The following is an 18,796-nucleotide window of genomic DNA, read 5'->3' on the forward strand; positions in this document are numbered from 1 at the left end:
CTCCATGTTTCCATAGCCAGAGACATGACCTGAAACCTTGGTGACCAGTCTCAGGGCCCTTGGGTGACTGGCTGGTGCACCATGGAACTTAAAGTATGGGTGGATGGAGTCCAGAGGATTGTGTGTGGAGTCACCGAAGTCACCACTTGCCAGGAGGTTGTAATAGCCTTAGCTCAAGCGATAGGTAAGTGAACCCTCTGGGTGGCTGAGATGAAGTGGTTTATGCTTTCTGTTGCTATTTGTTTGTTTTAAACATAGCTCTCTAGTTGGTTTTGCTCATTGGTTCCATGATACCTGCCACAGGCACACTTTTACTGTGCCCTTTGAGGAGGTGAATCTGTGAGGACTCTTGTTCTCCGGCTTCCCCCAATTTTACTGAGTCTAGAGTCTGCACTGTCTTCTCTCGTGGTGTAGTATGCTAAACAATGATTTCTGGAACCAAAAATGTTCTTGAGCCAAAACATAGATTCCTACTTCCCAGACCCCTCATTAGGAAAAATCCTATTTACTGTTTATTCTGAATACTTTTAGAAAAGAAAATGCAACGAATTGAATAACATCATTTTTCTTTAAAAAGGTCACATGTACTTTTTTTTTTAAAGATTGGCACCTGAGCTAAAAACTGTTGCCAATCTTTTTCTTTTTTTCTTTTTTTTAAGCTTTTTCTCCCCAAATCCCCCCAGTACATAGTTGCATATTTTAGTTGTGGGGCCTTCTAGTTGTGGCATGTGGGATGCTGCCTCAGCATGGCTTGATGAGCGGTGCCATGTCTGCGCCCAGAATCCAAACCAGCGAAACCCTAGGCCACCGAAGTAGAGCACACAAGCTTAACCACTCAGCCACGGGGCTGGCCCCTCACGTGTACTTTTTAAATCTTATTACAGAGTGAAGATGAAATTGTTAGGTATATGTTTTCTAGCTACGTCTTATTGACCTACCCTATTGCAACTTTCTTCTTATTTATTCTCAGTTTATCTTTATCGTATTTTATGTTTTTTAGTTGCCTTAAATCCTTTTGGAACATGGTGAAGGCATAAACACCTGCATCAGTAGAGTCAGTAATGTGGGTTAAAGTTTATATTTGCATCTTAAATCCATCATTTAGCAAACATGTATTAAGAGGAAACTGTGTGTTCAGCGCCGTGCTAGGTGCTCAGGGCCTCTTTGTCTTTGAGCTCCTTATCAAAAGTTTGTTTTATGTCATGCTAGTTTGTATTGGAAGCATGTCAGGTTAGCTCAGGATTGAAACAAGTCACGCTGTCACCATGGCACCCGCATTGTGACAGATGCACTGTTAGAAGTTGACAGCCCAATACAAAGATAGAGGCACTCTTTTAATTCTGACATCTTTTGATTTTTTTCCTTAAATACTGTATAACACAGTCCTACAGTAAAATAATGCTGAAAATCCTAGGCTTTCACATCCAATGAAATTTTCTTGCATTTGAGACTAATATACTTATGGACTTAAGTTTAATTATTAAAGAGGGGAAAATTAAGGCATTTAATTTTACTTCATATTCTTTGCAGCCAACTTATTTAGTAATTGTCCCTTTTAAAAGTCTCACATAATTTATTTGAATTAATATATTCAGCTTTTTTTTTTTTCCTCCTTCATGAAAACTAGAATTAGCATGCATCAAACCCCACTTTGTTCTATCTGAGAATCAAGCCATGGGCAGCAGCCAAACAAACAGACGAGTGAAAACAATGAGTAGTATTTACAAAAGTCACGGTAGTTGAGGCGTGCAGCAGGCTGTGTCTTCCACGTGGTAACCACATTTTCTACCCAGAGTTTCAAGGGGAAAATGCTCAGATGTACCAGGTGTGTGTTTATCCATTTGGACTGAGTGTGCTTGTTTGTGAACAAGCTGAAAAGTTTTAACTGAATCTGTTTCCCATTTTTCCTTCCTCAGTAACTCAGTCCAGACCTGTTTTGAAAAATTGACAACTTGAATACAAATGTTTTATGATATTTCTCCAAACTTGGAAACAACTCTTTCTCTGTATCATAAATACTTCATTGAACTCAGAATTCATCTGAGAGATGAGGCAGCTGGCAAGCAGCCGAGGGCCGGTGATCCTTGCTTTTGTTGTGCCTTAAGATTTTCTCAGCATCAAATTCAATCTGCTTCTGATACATACTTAAATATTTATCTGTCTTGTAATGAGAGTGATTGGTATTCAGAGTCTAAATGCTAAATGAAAATTTTATAGCATTTTGTCCTTATTTCTACTATAAGAAATAACGGAGAGTTTATTAATTAGAGAAAATTTCTGCTGTAACAAAAAACCCCAGAATTTCTGTGCCTTAACACAGTAAAAGTTTAGCTATATTATTTTCAGAGTATGGACTGACTGAGCAAAACTGCAGAGGTTTCTAAAAAATATATAGTGAAGCAGCTTGTAGACTAGCTTCTTGGGTTTAAGTTCACATATTTGCCTCATGGGGGCACTATATCTATCTATCTATCTATCTATCTATCTATCTATTCTTGCTGAGGGAGTATTGAGTTTTCCTGATTAGGTAAAATTACTTTCAGAAAACCATCAAAATATAAAAATATGGGGGTTAGCCTGGTGCTGTAGTGGTTAAGTTTGTGCACTATGCTTCGGTGGCCCAGGGTTTGGATCCTGGGTGTGGACCTACACACCGCTCATCAAGCCATGCTCTGGTGGCATCGCACATAAAATAGAGGAAGATTGGCACGGCTGTTAGCTAAGCAACAATATTCCTCAAGCAAAAGAGGAAGATTGGCAACAGATGTTAGCTCAGGGCCAATCTTCTTCCCACACACACAAAAACAATAAAAAATAAAAGTAAAAATATGTACATGAGTTGGCAATCTGCGAATATGTATGACAGCTAACATTTCCTGACTCAGTGCTACTAATCAGTCAAATCAAATTAGAAAAGAGCTAAAGACAGAACATAATTTGATAAAAGATGTTGAGTGTATCTAATAGTATAGAAAGAAATACTTTCTACTCTGATATTTGACTACCTGAACAGGTTGTATTTAGGTGGTGGAAATAGAACACATTCTCAAATTATAAGAATAACTAAAAGTGACATCATGATTGAAACTCGTAATTGGCATGAAGTGGTTAAACTGCCCAGCAGGAGTGCACTGTGTCTTTGATCACTGTGCATCCCAGGCTTTCTGAGACATTCCTAGTTTTAAATATTCTACCTTATTTCTCCCATAAACTATCCCAGAAATGCCATTATTTCAGAGTTCAAACTGCTTCTCAAATCTGTGTATGAAACAGAAAGCCATTGACAGATAATCTGTCCCAAGGTATAGTCAAGAAAATGCATTTGCTTTTACAATATCCTAAACCAGAAATATGAAAAGAATGTATTTCTGCCCTCAAGGAGCTTAGAATGTAACATACAGCTAACGAAAGATTAGAGAGGAGGGGGAGGAAATGAAGGTGTCTGAGGAGGTTTTCTGATTCACACTGCTTTGGTGCCTCGTGTCATTTAAAGTACGAAAGACTCAGAATTTTGTTCCCAATTCTTGTGATCTTATTCCCATTTCTCCATCAACTGTGGCCAGAGCTAGCATTTAACAGAAACAAATTGACTGGGGCCGCGGCCCAAAGTGGAATAGGCTCTTCCTAAGGAACCATGTTTCATATAGTTTGCCCAACCAAATCAGTTTTCAAGCACATTTTTTGCTAAACCCTAGTTTTAGTATTTGTTAACACTTCTTTCTCTTTTCCTGAAGTCCCTCCAAAGTAGGGGACCTGCTTGTTTATCTTTCGTACACCATCGCTGTGCCTAAAGTAGGTATTCATTAAATCATAGTTTCCAGGACACTGCTGCCCAGTAGAACTTTCTGCAAGGAGAGAAACATTCTCTATCTGTGCTGTCCGGTATGGTAGCCACTAGCCACGTGTAGCAATTGAGTAACTGAAATGTGGCTAGTATAACTGAGGAAATGAATTTTTAATTAAAATTTAAATGTGGCTAGTGGCTATTGAGAAGACAGCACAATTCTAGAAGCTGACTGATTGGTATCTCAGACTTAAAATGGCAAAACCCAAGCTCTGTGTCCCAACTACTGCCCAGCCTCAAATTTCCTCCTTCTAATCTCAGCAAATGAAAACTTTTTTTTTTCAATTGATTAGATCTAAAACCTTTGTATGATCTTTGATTCTTTTCTTGCTCTAATTCCTTACAACCAATCTATCAACAAATCCTACCTGTACTACTTCAATATACATCCAGAATCTTGTTGCTTCTCTCAACAACCACTCTTAGCACCTCCATGTAAGCCGTCATTTCTCACTTAGATTTTTGTAGTGGCCTTCCACCTCATCTCCCTGCGTCGTTCTGGGCCCCTCTAGCCTGGTTCCAACAGATTTCTTTTAAAGTAATACTTTTAAAATATGTTGCATCATATCACTCCTCTTCTCAAAACCCCTCAGTGGTTTCCTGACTCAGAAAATTCCTAAGTCCATGCAGTGGTCTTCAGGGCCCTAAATGAATCCCTATTTTACCCCTTCACCGTTCTGACCTCATTTCCTAGCACTCGCTTTTGATTGTCCCCTCTTAAACATCCCAAACACTCTGTTCTTCTCTCTGCTGAGAATACTCTGCACCCACATAGCTTCAAAATTCACTCCTTTGGATCTCTGCTTAAACGTCATCTTATCACAGAGCCCTCCCTGAGCACATGGCCATGCGCACTGCGCACACGCATGCATGCACACTCATACTCCCTACCTGCCATACTCTGTTTTTCTCTATAGCACTTACTCCACCTGACAATATTACATATAGGCCACAATTTTATCCACATTTTGAAATCTAAAAAGTTTTAAAAGCCTAAAGTTTTTCACACTTCCTTTGTTAGCCATACCTGACATGGCTTGAACTCATTTGGTGGTAAAAACTGATCTGATTTGATGCAAGGCTGTTCTTAATCTATATTTATTCCATTTGGTATGAACTTTGATACATTTTACTTTGAAATTTTAATATGTTTGATTACAGACCTCCCGGATAGCACTCTGCTACCTTTCTAAAATCCAAAAAATTCTGAATTTTCAGCATATCTGACCTTCAAGTTATTGGATAATGGATGGTAGACCTACATTCATTTATTTGTATATTGTCTGTTGCCTGCCACTGTTTTGTTATTGCTTATTCTGTCTTGTCTAGCATGTGGTACACAGTAATACACATTTGTGAATAAATGGATGAATTTTTAAAAATTTTTTCCTGTTAATTACATACTGAACTAGGGGACCACCTAGTGTCCCATCCATCTCTAAAATTATATGATCCTTTAGAAGATAAGGGAAAGAATTTATTTTATATTGTCACATGTAACTCTTAATTTCTTGTATAAATTATCAATTTTAAAAGTTTACAGATTGATGGATTTTCTGCCTGTTTACAAAGTAATACTATTCATTGTAGACTGTTTTGAAATTGAGAAAATCACAAAGAAAGTCAGAGAATCACTCACGATCCTACCTCCTAGAAGTAAACACTATAAGCAATGCTTTCTCTGTACCTATAGATGAGCTTAAAAAAAAAACTTCACTCTTCATAATCCTTCATAATTGTAAAATCTCATTTTTTATTTACTGGATTACAGATTAAATTTTCCACATCAGTTAATTCTCACAACAATCTTATGAGGAAGGCACTGTTATTATCCCTACTTTACAAATGATCAAGCTGAGGCACAGAGCTGTGAAATAACTTGCCTAAGCTCATATAGCTAGTAAGGAGGGTACTGGGATTCAAACCAGTAGCCTGATTCAAGAACCCTGCTCTTAACTACTATTACACTGTCTTCTTTATACCCCCTATAATATCAATGGACAACTGTTAGAAAATAAGACTACTGATTGAATTACATTGAAACAAGAAACAAAAATCCTCAGTAGTGGGGCCGGCTCCATGGCTGAGTGGTTAAGTTCGCGCACTCTGCTTTGGCAGACCAGGGTTCACCAGTTCGGATCCTGGGCACGGACATGGCACTGCTCATCAGGCCATGCTGAGGCGGTGTCCCACATAGCACAACCAGAAGGACCTGCAACTAGAATATACAACTATATATGTATGTGTATATATATATATATATATATATATAGTAAGAGTTATCTTAATAGCTACACAGAGGACTTGTAGAAAATTCACTGATAAATTTGCAGAATAGCTGTATATCATTGGGGAATTGCTTTAAATTCTTTAAGCTTTGATTTCTTCACTGATAAGTTGAGAATCATAATACCTATACTGCTTAACTCACAGAACAAATTAAGATTATGTATATTATATATATTATATGCTTGTATGTTATGTATATTTATATTTATAAAAGCATCAAAAGCATTTAACAGACTATAAAATGATACAGTGTAAGTTCTGTTACAGAAATCAGTGTTTGTTGTAAGAATTCTAAGTCATCATGGAAAGGATTAGTTATGTTCACTAGAGTCTGCATGAGACTCAAAATGGTTATAGCTCAAGGAGCAAAGCTTCTGTTATTGGAAAAGTTCAGTGGGGTAGGATAGTTTATTCTCCATAGATAAAGAATAACTTCAGTGTTACTGGCATTCCTTCCAATATGTCCAGAAACAGGATATGTAAGCACTGAATTTCTAAGTGATTAATACCTGCTCTCTCTCACATTCTTTTGAACAATGTACAGTAGCCATCAATGTCAGTTAAAACTAAAACTTAAAAAGAGGGCTGATGATCAAAGTGTTTAATAGAATCTATATCCCCAGGGCCTGACACTATTTCTGACAAATATTTGGTGTTCAGTATATATTTGTTGAATAAATAAGATATGACTTTTAAATCATGATTTGTTTGTTGGCTCTAAGGAGCAATTTACTCAAATTGTGAAAAAATGGTTGCAATACAAAAATGGTTGAGGGGCCAGCCCCATGGCCAAGTAGTTAAGTTTGCACACTCCACTTTGGCGGCCCAGGGTTTCGCCAGTTCACGTCCTGGGCGCGGACATGGCACTGCTCATCAGGCCATGCTGAGGCGCCATCCCACATGCCACAACTAGAAGGACCCACAACTAAAAATACACAACTATGTACCGGGGGACTTTGGGGAGAAAAAGGAAAAATAAAATCTTTAAAAGAAAATGGTTGAAATAAGGGCATAATGTTTCTGGGTGACCCATATTTGAGTTTTGGTGTATGTTTTCAAAAACTTCATATTACTTCATAGTCATATATTACACTTTAAGTGAGAGTAATCTGTTATCCTATTTCCTTTTAATTTGTGTCAGTCATCCAATGAGATTCCACTAATACATTGAAATCTCTTTGTGCCATTTTCCTTATTACATGAAGTTAATGATTCTTGGAATTACAGTCAATTGCTTCAGCTATTCAAAAGTATAGTCAGTATTTTATTTACCATTACTTAATGTGGCACACAGGCCGACATAGCCAAAACAGCTTAAACTATAGATTCCACAGAGAGAGAGATATTCTTTTTAATTAGTTTTAAGGCTACATCAACATAGTATGCAAGGTAAAACCAAATACATTTAATAAAATGCACTAAAAGGAATTTTGCAGTATCTATATAATTTTGAATCTATATAAATAGACAGGATCTGTAGGGCCTTGCCAAGTGTAGGTATTAAAAACAATGATTATGGGATTTGATTCTTATATAAACTATCTAAAACCCAATTCCTATAATAAAATTAAAGCTATTAATTCATTTACCTTTGTAAAAAAGCTTTTTTTATTGCTGGATAGAAATTTTTTTCTTTTTGCCTAATTGCACTCTAAATAGGCATTATTTAACAAAAAGGGAAAACTAGCAGTAAAAGCAATTCTAAATAATCTTCTACCAAGACATTCTCATAGGTCAGCAGTACCCAATTCTTTCCATTAAGAATTGGAAAAATCAGTTTTATATTTAATTATGACTAAATTAGGGGCTTTAAAAATTTTAATTTAGCTCATATAATGTAATGATTCCGTTTTCTTTTCCTAGATGCTTCATTGGCCTGATAGAAGTAGAGCAGGCTCTTCTGACCTGCTCTCACCCTTCATGTTACTGATGAGGAACAGGAGTCCAGATAGCAGGAGTGAGGTCCTAAAAGTAGTTGATAAGCAGCCGAGCCAAGAACAAGAACAAAGAGTGCCGGGATCTCTGAGGCACTGTGTACACACGGAGCAGTGGTAGCCTTACACATTTGTCATGTGGTTTTTCTTGGGGTAATTACAGTAATTTTTAACCTGAAAATTATTAGAAACATTTTTTATTCCAAGAAGCCAATCCAATGTGCTAAGGCTTTCTTTTTCATTCCCCTTGTTTGCCTAAGTATTTTGATAACAGTAACAACTAATATTTGTATAGCACTTTCCATTTTTCCAAAACATTTTTATATTTTACATCTCACTTGACTCTCACAACATTGTCATGTAAGACAGTACTACTCTCACCCTATAGATGAGGAAACTGAAGCTAAAGGAAATTTAATAATATGTGCCAATCATGTAGATCAATGGCAGAGGCAGATCTGAACAGACCTTCCGTCTTTAGGACCCTTGTTCTTTACGCTCTGTCCAGCTTCACATAGTTGGGAGTTGCTGAAAGTCACTTAAGGATTTTTTTAAAGCCAGATTTTTGTCATCTCACATCACTATTTAAAGAGGTCTCTGTCAGCCCTTTTATTACGTGAATAACAGTGTTTTAAGTTAATCATGGCCCCCACGTACTGAATGCCTGCTGTGGGCCAGGCAGTGTGGCAGGTGCTTATTACACCTGACTCGGACTCTCGGAGGCTGTGAGGTATTGCACTATCCCCATTTTAGAAGTGAAGTCATGCTCCTTTCCAGTAAGTAATTTACCTGGGATTAAAACTCCAGTCTGTTTGCCTCCAGCTCTAGCTTTTCAGCTGCACCCAAGATTCAGGTTTCCTTAAAGGAGAACATACACATATGCTTGTTAGAGCAATATCATTCTTCATGTGCTGCTTCTGAATTGCATACATCAGTGTTCGTATTTACATATCCAGATCTCCATTTATTGACCCCGTAATTGAGAACCTGCTACTGTTGGCTCAGAAGCTTATGAGATTAAACAAAAGGCAGGGAAGATAAATCAATAGGTGTATATACCAGTATTATAATTGCTACATGGCAGGGTCAGGTTTTTTCTTTTGTAATAATATCAAGTCTGACACTTTTTTATTGAAGTATAATTGATATATAACATTATATTAGTTTCAAGCGTCTAATGGACACTTTTTTTTTTAAGATTTTATTTTTCCTTTTTCTCCCCAAAGCACCCCCCGGTACAGAGTTGTATATTCTTAGTTGTGGGTCCTTGTAGTTGTGGCATGTGGGATGCCGCCTCAGCATGGCTTGATGAGTGGTACCATGTCCGCGCCCAGGATTTGAACTGGCGAAACCCTGGGTTGCCACAGCGGAGTGCGTGAAACCACTCGGCCACAGGGCCAGCCCCTCTAATGGACACTTTTAACAAAATGAATATAATCCCTCTGACCCACCCACCTTAAATGGAAATATTTAGGAGCTGTGTTCAAGCTAATGACATTGTATTGTCTTCTGAAACTTTATCTTCCATAATTACTAGTTAGGTTCAGTGTAGTTTTTTATTTAAATGCGACTTTATTCTGTTTTTGTTTTTTAATAATACCATTTTTGTCTTTTAAAAAATTTTTAGAAGAATCTTAGAAGCTATTACTACTGAACAAGACTTCTCTTTAGGTCCCTCTTTTCATATGAAATTATTTAAGAATTATTTTCATTGAGGTAATTTTTTATTTGCCACAAGTGTGCAGGAAGAAACCAGCTATGTGAGCTATGGGTCTGCCAAGCCCTCATGGGGAAACAAAGGAAAGACCTGTCTAGCCACCTGTTAGCTGAGTAGTAGGTTCTCCCCTGGCTCCCTGTCTCCCTTCAGAAGGATAAGTGGAGGCTTCAACCTTCCCAAGTCCTGATGTGCAAAGAAAGCAGAGCGATTTACAAAACAAAAGTTTATTCAAGTTTTGAAGTTCTACGTAGTTCCTGAGACCAGGCCCTCTTGGCTTCCAGTGGAGCATTCTAGAGTCCTCTTTTGTTCCAGCTGGAGGTCTTGCCCCACACAAGAAGGTCGAGGCAACCAGGCATTTCACAAGAGTGTAAAATTCTCACTGAGGTTTAAAGTATAAAGTTGAATTTCTAAGCAAGTCTGAAGAGTGTATGCAATTCACATCCCGTAATTTTATGCTGTTACATATCTTAAGGAGTTCGGTATCCTCAAGTGAAAGTTTTAAAGGCAGCATGGACTGAACTTTGATGCTAATCAAGAAGAAAGTTATCAAATAGCATCTTCAGTTGCATTATTTGAGCTATTGCGTTATCCCATTTTGACAATTCATTCTTATCTTTTTCATCTAGGTCGAACTGGAAGGTACACTCTTATAGAAAAATGGAGAGATACTGAAAGACACTTAGCACCTCATGAAAATCCTATCATATCCTTAAACAAATGGGGGCAGTATGCTAGTGATGTACAGCTAATTTTACGTCGAACGGGGCCATCTCTCAGTGAGCGACCCACTTCAGATAGTGTGGCTCGAATTCCTGAAAGAACTTTATACAGGCAGAGTTTGCCTCCCTTAGCTAAACTGAGGCCTCAGATTGACAAATCCATCAAAAGGAGAGAACCTAAAAGGAAATCATTAACATTTACAGGAGGTGCCAAAGGATTAATGGACATTTTTGGGAAAGGTAAAGAAACTGAATTTAAGCAAAAGGTGCTGAATAACTGCAAAACAACAGCAGATGAGTTAAAGAAGCTGATCCGTTTGCAGACAGAAAAGCTTCAGTCCATTGAGAAAGAGCTAGAATCAAATGAAATAGAAATACGATTTTGGGAGCAAAAATATAGCTCTAACCTTGAAGAGGAAATTGTCCGCCTGGAGCAAAAGATCAAAAGAAATGATGTAGAAATTGAAGAGGAAGAATTCTGGGAAAATGAATTACAGATTGAACAGGAAAATGAAAAACAGCTGAAGGATCAACTTCAAGAGATAAGACAGAAAATAACAGAATGTGAGAGCAAATTAAAGGACTATTTGGCTCAGATCCAGACTATGGAAAGTGGTCTCGAAGCAGAAAAATTGCAACGAGAAGTTCAGGAGGCGCAAGTCAACGAAGAAGAGGTTAAAGGGAAGATTGGTAAGGTCAAAGGAGAAATTGACATTCAAGGCCAGCAGAGCCTGAGGCTGGAAAATGGTATTAAAGCTGTGGAAAGATCTCTTGGACAAGCCACCAAACGATTACAGGTAAGAACGCTTTTATAAAAAGAATGTTTCATCTATATAAATGAATCATCTTTAATGATTAGCTATTTTCTCTTACATTTAAAGTTAGAAGCCTACCTTTGTTTATAAGTTTCTTAGAATTTCTGTGACTTATGACAAAGTTAAGTTGTGGGATCAAATCAAAGATGAGAGCTGAAGCCACACTGACCCTTGCTCCATGGAAGGAGCTTTCTTGCTATGGTGGTTGTAGCATTCCATAGTTGGACACAGGAGAATAGAATCTCAAAGCTGGAGTGGACACTAAGGATGAGATAGCGAGTCTGACCTTCTCCTGTCAGAGGTAGGGAACTGAAGCCAAAGGAGATTGCCAAGGATCGTGTGGCTAGTTGGCTGCTTATCTATCACTTCTCCATTGTCGCTAACCTCCTCTTCTTTCCTAAGATGTAAGTAGTCCCCCACCCTCCTCCCCTCTCCACGTGACCCTCCTGTGCCTTCCTGAGAGGGGAACAAAGTTTCCTCTCTGACTTTCCCTCTCTCGTTCATGTACAAGAACATCTGTATTTCTCCACTTAGACCCCCATCACTCAACTTATATTTCTTGGATGCCTATTCTTGAAAAGACAGTGGAGTCATGTTGTAGGAGTTGCAAAACGGTGTCAGTCTCTAACAGATGAAATGAGAAAGACACACAATTGATTATAATATGACTACTTTAATTTAAATTAATTAAAATTAAATATTTAATAATGCTGTTTTAAAAGATTAAACAAACTTAAAATTCTGTTTTTAGTCACCTTTGGCTACATTTCACATGCTCGACAGCACGAGCGTCTAGTGGCTCCTGTATTGGACAGTGCTGGTTTAGAAGCTTGCTGTTCAAAGTGTGATCCCTGCAGCTTCAGAGCACCCTGTATTGTAACAGGCTCGCCACAAAGCGCCTGTGCACTGTGAAGTTGGGAAGAGCTGCTTTAGAATACGAACAGTTCCACAAACAGAAAGCAGAGGAACTGACGTGACTGTCACCAACTGCAGTGAGAGGGAAAACTACCACTAAAAGTTTGAAAATCAGGCATTTCTCATGCAGTAGAAGGTTATTAAGCCCCGATTTGAGAGTATTTTACTATTTGGATTCATTTTGACACTTAAAAAGGGATTCAGTTGGAAATCGTGTTGTCTTTGATATTACTTTCAGGAAACACTCATTCATGACGATCATTACTAGCAGATCTCACTCCCCAATGAAAAGTGTCTGACAATCAGACTACTAACAGATCTCTATGTAACCTCGGCACTCAAGGTACATACTTAAGGTACATAGAGAAAACAAGCACTGGTTTCTGTTCTCTCTTCCCTCTCCCTGCCCAGCCCTTCAGACACACCCAGCCTGGGTGCGGTCTTGCCCTCTTTCTTAGTGCAGTGAAGGAAAGAGAAGATGATCCTTTTCAATAATAGAATGCCTCGCTTGCATTTGGAGCTTTCTGGCTGCCCAAACTTGATCTCCTTTCTCTAGTGCTCTTCAGTTCTCAGACCTGTCTTTGTCAGGGATCTAAGAACCCCAGAGTGGGACTTGCAGGAATCTTGCTTTCCTTGTGCTATAATATAAATCTCAGTGACAGATCCCTTGAAAACCTAAACAGTTTACAAAAAATAAGAACTCTGAACTCATGGAACAAATGACTGCGACTTTTGCAGCCAGCTATGAGATGTATAATAAGGAAATTTAATTGTGAACAGCTTAGCAAGATTGCTGTAAACACTGGGATAGACGGAAACCAATATTTTGTTGATGAAAGTTTATAGGCGTACCTTTATTTTGTCAGGTGCATAGTCTCTTCCCAACAGAAGAAAGCATCACATTTCAGAGGACAGATGAAGAAGCTATTGTCCTTTATTTGCTTATTTTCCGGCCCATTCCACAGAGTGAAAGTGACCTGTTTAGGCCGTCATATTGATATAGAGCAGACTTGTTAAATGTGTTCTTGTGAAACCAGGTATCCCCCGTGCATGCCTTGTAGCAGATGGGCTGTGGCCAGGATGTCTTGAGCTGGCCGACAGTGAACCCTCAAATTAAAACAAATTAACTCGCATCTAGGACAAAGAGCGAGAGCTGGAGCAGCTGACGAAGGAGCTGCGGCAAGTCAACCTCCAGCAGTTCATCCGGCAGACAGGGACAAGGGTGACTGTTTTGCCAGCAGAGCCCACTGAAGTGGAAGCCTCACAGGCAGACAGAGAGAGGGGTAAGATGCTGAGAAATCTGGTTTTTTCTCTTTATTCTCATTGGTTAACTTTGAATACACTGCTTGCATTCAAATAAAGTGTTATGCTACCATTCAAACCTAATTCTTGGGCCACTTAAGAAAATTTTTGATGTACTTCCTCTTTCTACAGAAAATGAGTAATATTTAGGTTATTTCCTTAGACGGGCATGTAATCACCAAATCTCCTATCATTAGTTTTAAACTGCTTCTTTATAAAACTTTTTCCTGGAGTATGTATGAGTCATAGTCTGTTCACTGTTTTGGCTTGTCTCTGTCCCTGGTGCCCCATCTTCCTCTCCTGAAAGTCTTTATTATTAATTTGTGCCGATATTTAAGACACTCCTCAATCTGTGTACGCATATGGTCTGAACAACCAAGAAAGACAAGCAAAGTGCTCAGCTTTTTAAGAAGATCATTAACTGTTCAAATCACTGAAAACTGTTTTATCAGCTGAGAGGGTCAAGCAGAGTCAGCCTTCTCTCACCCCAGGACCCATGGGGATTGCAATTGTACTGTATGTGATTTGGTTCTTTAGGGCAGGAAAAGTTCCAGTGTTTCATATTGCTAAGTAATTCAAGTTGATGAGTCCATCGAATGACTTTCTCTGTTTCCTGTCTAGAGGCACCATTCCAGTCCGGGTCCCTGAAGCGGCCTGGTTCATCTCGGCAGCTCCCCAGTAATCTTCGTATTCTACAGAATCCTATCTCATCTGGTTTTAATCCTGAAGGCATATATGTATAACATTATCTGTCTTTAGGGGAGAGACCCACTAAAGGTACCAAGGACAATAAAAATTCCTTCTTTGATTTGTGCCAATGATGAACAGAGGATATATTTCACAAGCCACCCTATCTTTTTTCTGTCCTAAATTGCATACCACTTGGAGCCATACCCTGTGCACTGATGCTAAAGAACAAAGAAACTGTGTTTTCACACATCAACAGTGTTGACCTTTTTGTCCAGCAGCTGTAATGCAAAGCCTTCATTTTTATTTGTAGCATTTTGAGAGCATTAGGGAAGTAGTATACTGTGTGTATACATAAATAAAACCGTGACTTCAGAGTGAAGAGAAATATGTGACTGGCTTAGTTTAATTTATTCCATGTAATCGATTAATGTGTGAATGTTGATGTTTTAATAGTTTTTATTAATACTTATCCTGTGACTGAATTACATTACATACTGTGTGATTATGACTTTGTGTGCATGTTGCCAGGCTCCATCCGTGTGTTGCTGATTTACAACTACACAAGTGTCATAGGGTGCTCCGCCATCAAAACTCACTCCAAAAGAACCCACTTGTATTTATTTTGTGAACCTGTCCTAGCCATTGCTTAATTAGGTGAAATGATTAAGGTTTTATTTTTAATTTGGAGTTTAATCTTTTCTTTACAATATTTCCAGTATATGAATGACCACATACCAGAACAGAAATATTTTCATGAGGTAAATTGTGTGTTTAAAAGGTTTGCAGTGCTTCAGACACTGTTGAACAAAAATGTAATTCTGGAATATCTATTCACACAGGCGTGGGGTTTGCTGATACATTATGTGTTTTGTTTCTGCCCTTCCTTCTCGTTTTAATCTTATGGATCCTCAGAGTTGCCATAATACATAAGTTAGAGAAATCTGAGGACCAGGTTGGTCTACTTCAGGAAGGTTACCTTAAGTAGTATATTTTTAAAATAATCCACTTCATATGTATAGTCTATTGGTGTAAGCATCCATGGGTAAGTTATTGCTTGCACATAATTTACTCTGTACATTATGGACTACTGCGATTTCTCCAATGACTTAGAGAGAAAGTAGATTGGAGTTTGTTACTTTTTACCAAGGAAGTAAAGTTAATTCACTGTTTGTTTTCATTTTGAACTTTTACAGGACATTAATCTCCATTTGTACATATATTTTCTTATTTATAAAACCAAAAATGAGTCAGTACCCCTCCCATGAGTAGTGACTTAACTAAGATTCATTCACAAGTAATATCTAGACAGATGTGGTCAAATACCTCTTAGCCATTTTTACATTCCCTCTGATCAAACTTTGGTACAATATAATTAAGACTTTAATCTGAAATTTATTGTAGTTTTTAATTCTGAGGAAAATACATTCTCCGTATTATTTACATGCAACAAAGTAAAAGTGGATTAGTATATTAATGCCATGGTAACAATAAAAAGATGTAAGTTGTGTCTTATGCATGAGGGCAACTTTGGATGTTTTAACACATATGACTTATTTTTGGTTTAGTGAATGCTGAGAATGCTGCTATATTTAGGTTTCCAATGAAAAATTGTAAGAATGGCTATGAAAATATATAGAAGCTTCTAGAGAACTGAAAGTAATAATGCAGAGTTGCCTTTTCTAGTCCAGCTAAATGGCAGACCTCAACTAAACATATTATTTTCTTTGGGTTTTTGGAGTTATCGAGTTGACCTTGCCATTATACTATTTTGCAAATAACTTGAGAAATAAATGAGTCTTACCTAAATAACCACAACCTATACACATTTGCTCTCAATTTATAATAGTTCTTTCCTATCTACATATGTTTAAAAATTAGGAGAAAAAATCAAAATAATTTGTAGATTTTGTGACAATAATGATGTATGTAAGCCCAGGATATGCCTTATTTTTAAAGCGTTCCATCCTATACTGAGTCATTTTGTTATTATTGTTCAGGGAAATTAAGATCTTATTCACAAAGAAAAACATTTTTATAAATTGACTACATTCTATTTAAATCAAAATGTTAAACTGAAGATATATTAAACTTCACAGTTTTTAATTGCAAAGATGCCTCTGCGTGCCATGAAAAACACAAAGTCAATATCCAACTTAATTGTTGTAAATTATTATCAGCATTAACCTAATAACTTTAAAGAAAGATTGGTAGCATTCTGACAACTTCATTTGAATTTTCAAGCTGCCGGGTAATTTTCGCAGACCCAGTTACAGATAGAAATACTATTTCCTAGATGAGCAGAGTATATAAATGTGAATTTAGTGAATACATTGAGCAGCTGTACTTTTTAATTGCTTAGATTACTTTTGGAAGTACATCTCTAAGAAATATTTTCTAAGTCTCTTTTTAAAATAGAGGAAAGAAAATGCATTTCCCTAGAACATCTTAAGAATATTTTAGTCTGTTCCTGATCATTTTTATCAATTGTGAATACAGATGAATTAGATGAAGTGCCACATCTTTGGATGCATTTCAGAGGGGGGAGCGGGCAACGTTATACAAAAATACCAAATATAAAATTTTGCATCTGGGGGAATATTCAGGTTCTAAATACTAAATTAGATTACAAGTTTTTTTTAATTACTATACTGCAAGTTCTTTTATTGTGATTTTCTACAAGTATTAAAAAGAAGATAATTCTTTTTCCTTACCAAGGAATAATTTGAAATAGTGTTGGTCTGTTTGACCCTTTTGAGTGTCTGTCATCCTCAGAGAATGATCCATAGTGGGTTGCCTCAGTCCTTTTGCTGTTACAAGATATTTTGGTGGTTAGCATTTTTTTTGTCCTGATGCACAGGGAATTTATGTCTGAGACGTTGGGTGGTATTAATAGGAGTTAGCCATCTAATTCCCTCAGCCATCACTGACCCAAGCATCATTTCCCATAGTTCAAATTAATCATAAACTAGAGCTAAAACAAGACTAATGCCCTAAAAATAGAGAACTTATGGTATGAAATGTGCATTTTAACAGTGTTTAAGAAGAACAAATAAGCATTTGCTTCCAGGGCATAAGTAAATTTTATACTTGCATTAAAAGAAAATTTTCTTTGTGAATAAGAGCAAAACGGTCTTTAGAGAAAAGAAACTTCATTTAAAGCCATTTCCGTGAACATCTTTCCAAGTTACAACTGTAATAATGTATTGAGGAATTAATATGGAAAAGGCAGAAACTCTTGATTTCAGGTGTGCAAAGGGTGTGAGGAGATGAGCAGTTAATTCCCTGTGTGCATTGCCTTGAAAACTGGGCCTTAATTTATATGTAAATAACAATGCTGTGTTCACATCCCTCTTCCACCTAAAGTTATCTTTATTAGTCTATATTGTATTAAAATTTAGCTCCTAAGTATTACTTTTATATTATGTCCATTTTTTTAAGTTGCATGTTTATAACTATTTGCTACAGTATTTTTAAGTTTTGGGTGAAGGCCATCAGCTGTATGGAGAAGACAAAACAATCACTATTTATTCAGTATTGCTGTTTTACTTTTCCAGAATAAGCTTTCGATGCCAGGACAGTGACTGCTTGAAAGCTGCAGGAGCTCTATTCCAATGCATTTTATATATTTTTAAAAACCAAATAAATGCAGATAACTATTTAGTATACTAATTATATTAAACCAGCAGAAATATAAAGGCAATAAAGTATATACATATATATATATGGGGGGGGAAGGGAAAGATTAAAAAATAGGTTTACAGCCAGACGTGGTGATAGCCCTAAATGTATTTCTCAATCTGTCTTTCTTTATTGACGCAAGGAGAGTTTGAGTTGCTGCAGCTTTAAACAGAAAATTGCCATGTTCACTACTTGTGAACACATAAATATGCTTTTAGTACTGCTTTGCTTATGTACAAATAAATATCTGTAATCTGTATTATATGTAATTATTCTTTTCTTTTGTCTTTCACTTCAAAATGTATATTTTCTGATTATTATCATGAGCTGTAAAACAAAGGTATCTGATATTCTCCCAAATAATAAATTTTCAGGATTCACTGGGGCATTACAAATGCTGGTTTGTTTCTTACATATTTAATCTTTTAAAATATAATTTTATTTCCTTTAAATGATGCCAAAGAGAAAAGGTCTGCATATCATTGACACAAAATTACATTTTTCTAAAAGTAATGTTAGTTATTAAAACTAAAGAATTATCTATTGCTGAAAAGGTAGCTGTTTCACCAAGTGAAACTGAATCGAGAAACTAATATCCCTCCCTTCATTTCAAAAGTAAAAGAAAACTTTACGTCTAAATGAAGCTCTGTATTCCCAGATCTCCTTAAGACCATAAGTGAGAGGAACAGAGCTAAGAATTCACGAGCCGCCACATGCCAGCCAGGTATGAACAGGAAGTTCATTCAGAGCTTTTCCCAGATCACATACATAACAAATAGCTCACACCGCATTTGAATTTAGACCTGTCAGATACCAAGTACTTTGTTGTATTCCATGATAAAGCTGCATCAGCTGTACAATGCCCAGTTTCTACATTTTAACCACTTTTTAGT

General features: G+C 37.1%; 1 protein-coding gene and 1 long non-coding RNA gene across 3 annotated transcripts in view; one reads left to right on the plus strand and one right to left on the minus strand.

Moving 5' to 3' along the window:
* The window catches only part of RASSF8 (Ras association domain family member 8), an 80,409-nt gene extending 62,111 nt beyond the window's left edge, over nt 1-18,298 (plus strand). For both annotated transcript variants that reach the window (XM_070271092.1, XM_023643276.2), the window contains exons 2-5: nt 17-184; nt 10,411-11,300; nt 13,372-13,516; nt 14,157-18,298. In XM_070271092.1, the coding sequence (XP_070127193.1) occupies nt 82-184; nt 10,411-11,300; nt 13,372-13,516; nt 14,157-14,278 (1,260 nt within the window). In that variant the 5' untranslated portion in view covers nt 17-81 and the 3' untranslated portion in view covers nt 14,279-18,298. The remainder of the gene's footprint in view (nt 1-16; nt 185-10,410; nt 11,301-13,371; nt 13,517-14,156) is intronic.
* Nucleotides 635-18,796, minus strand: part of LOC138924779 (uncharacterized) — a 46,928-nt gene continuing 28,766 nt past the window's right edge. Inside the window, exons 6-7 of the long non-coding RNA XR_011440000.1 lie at nt 8,857-8,925; nt 635-6,062 (exon numbers count right to left, since the gene is read on the minus strand). This is a non-coding gene — a long non-coding RNA (uncharacterized lncRNA). The remainder of the gene's footprint in view (nt 6,063-8,856; nt 8,926-18,796) is intronic.

The sequence above is a fragment of the Equus caballus genome, chromosome 6, assembly GCF_041296265.1.
Source record: "Equus caballus isolate H_3958 breed thoroughbred chromosome 6, TB-T2T, whole genome shotgun sequence".
NCBI lineage: Eukaryota > Metazoa > Chordata > Mammalia > Perissodactyla > Equidae > Equus > Equus caballus.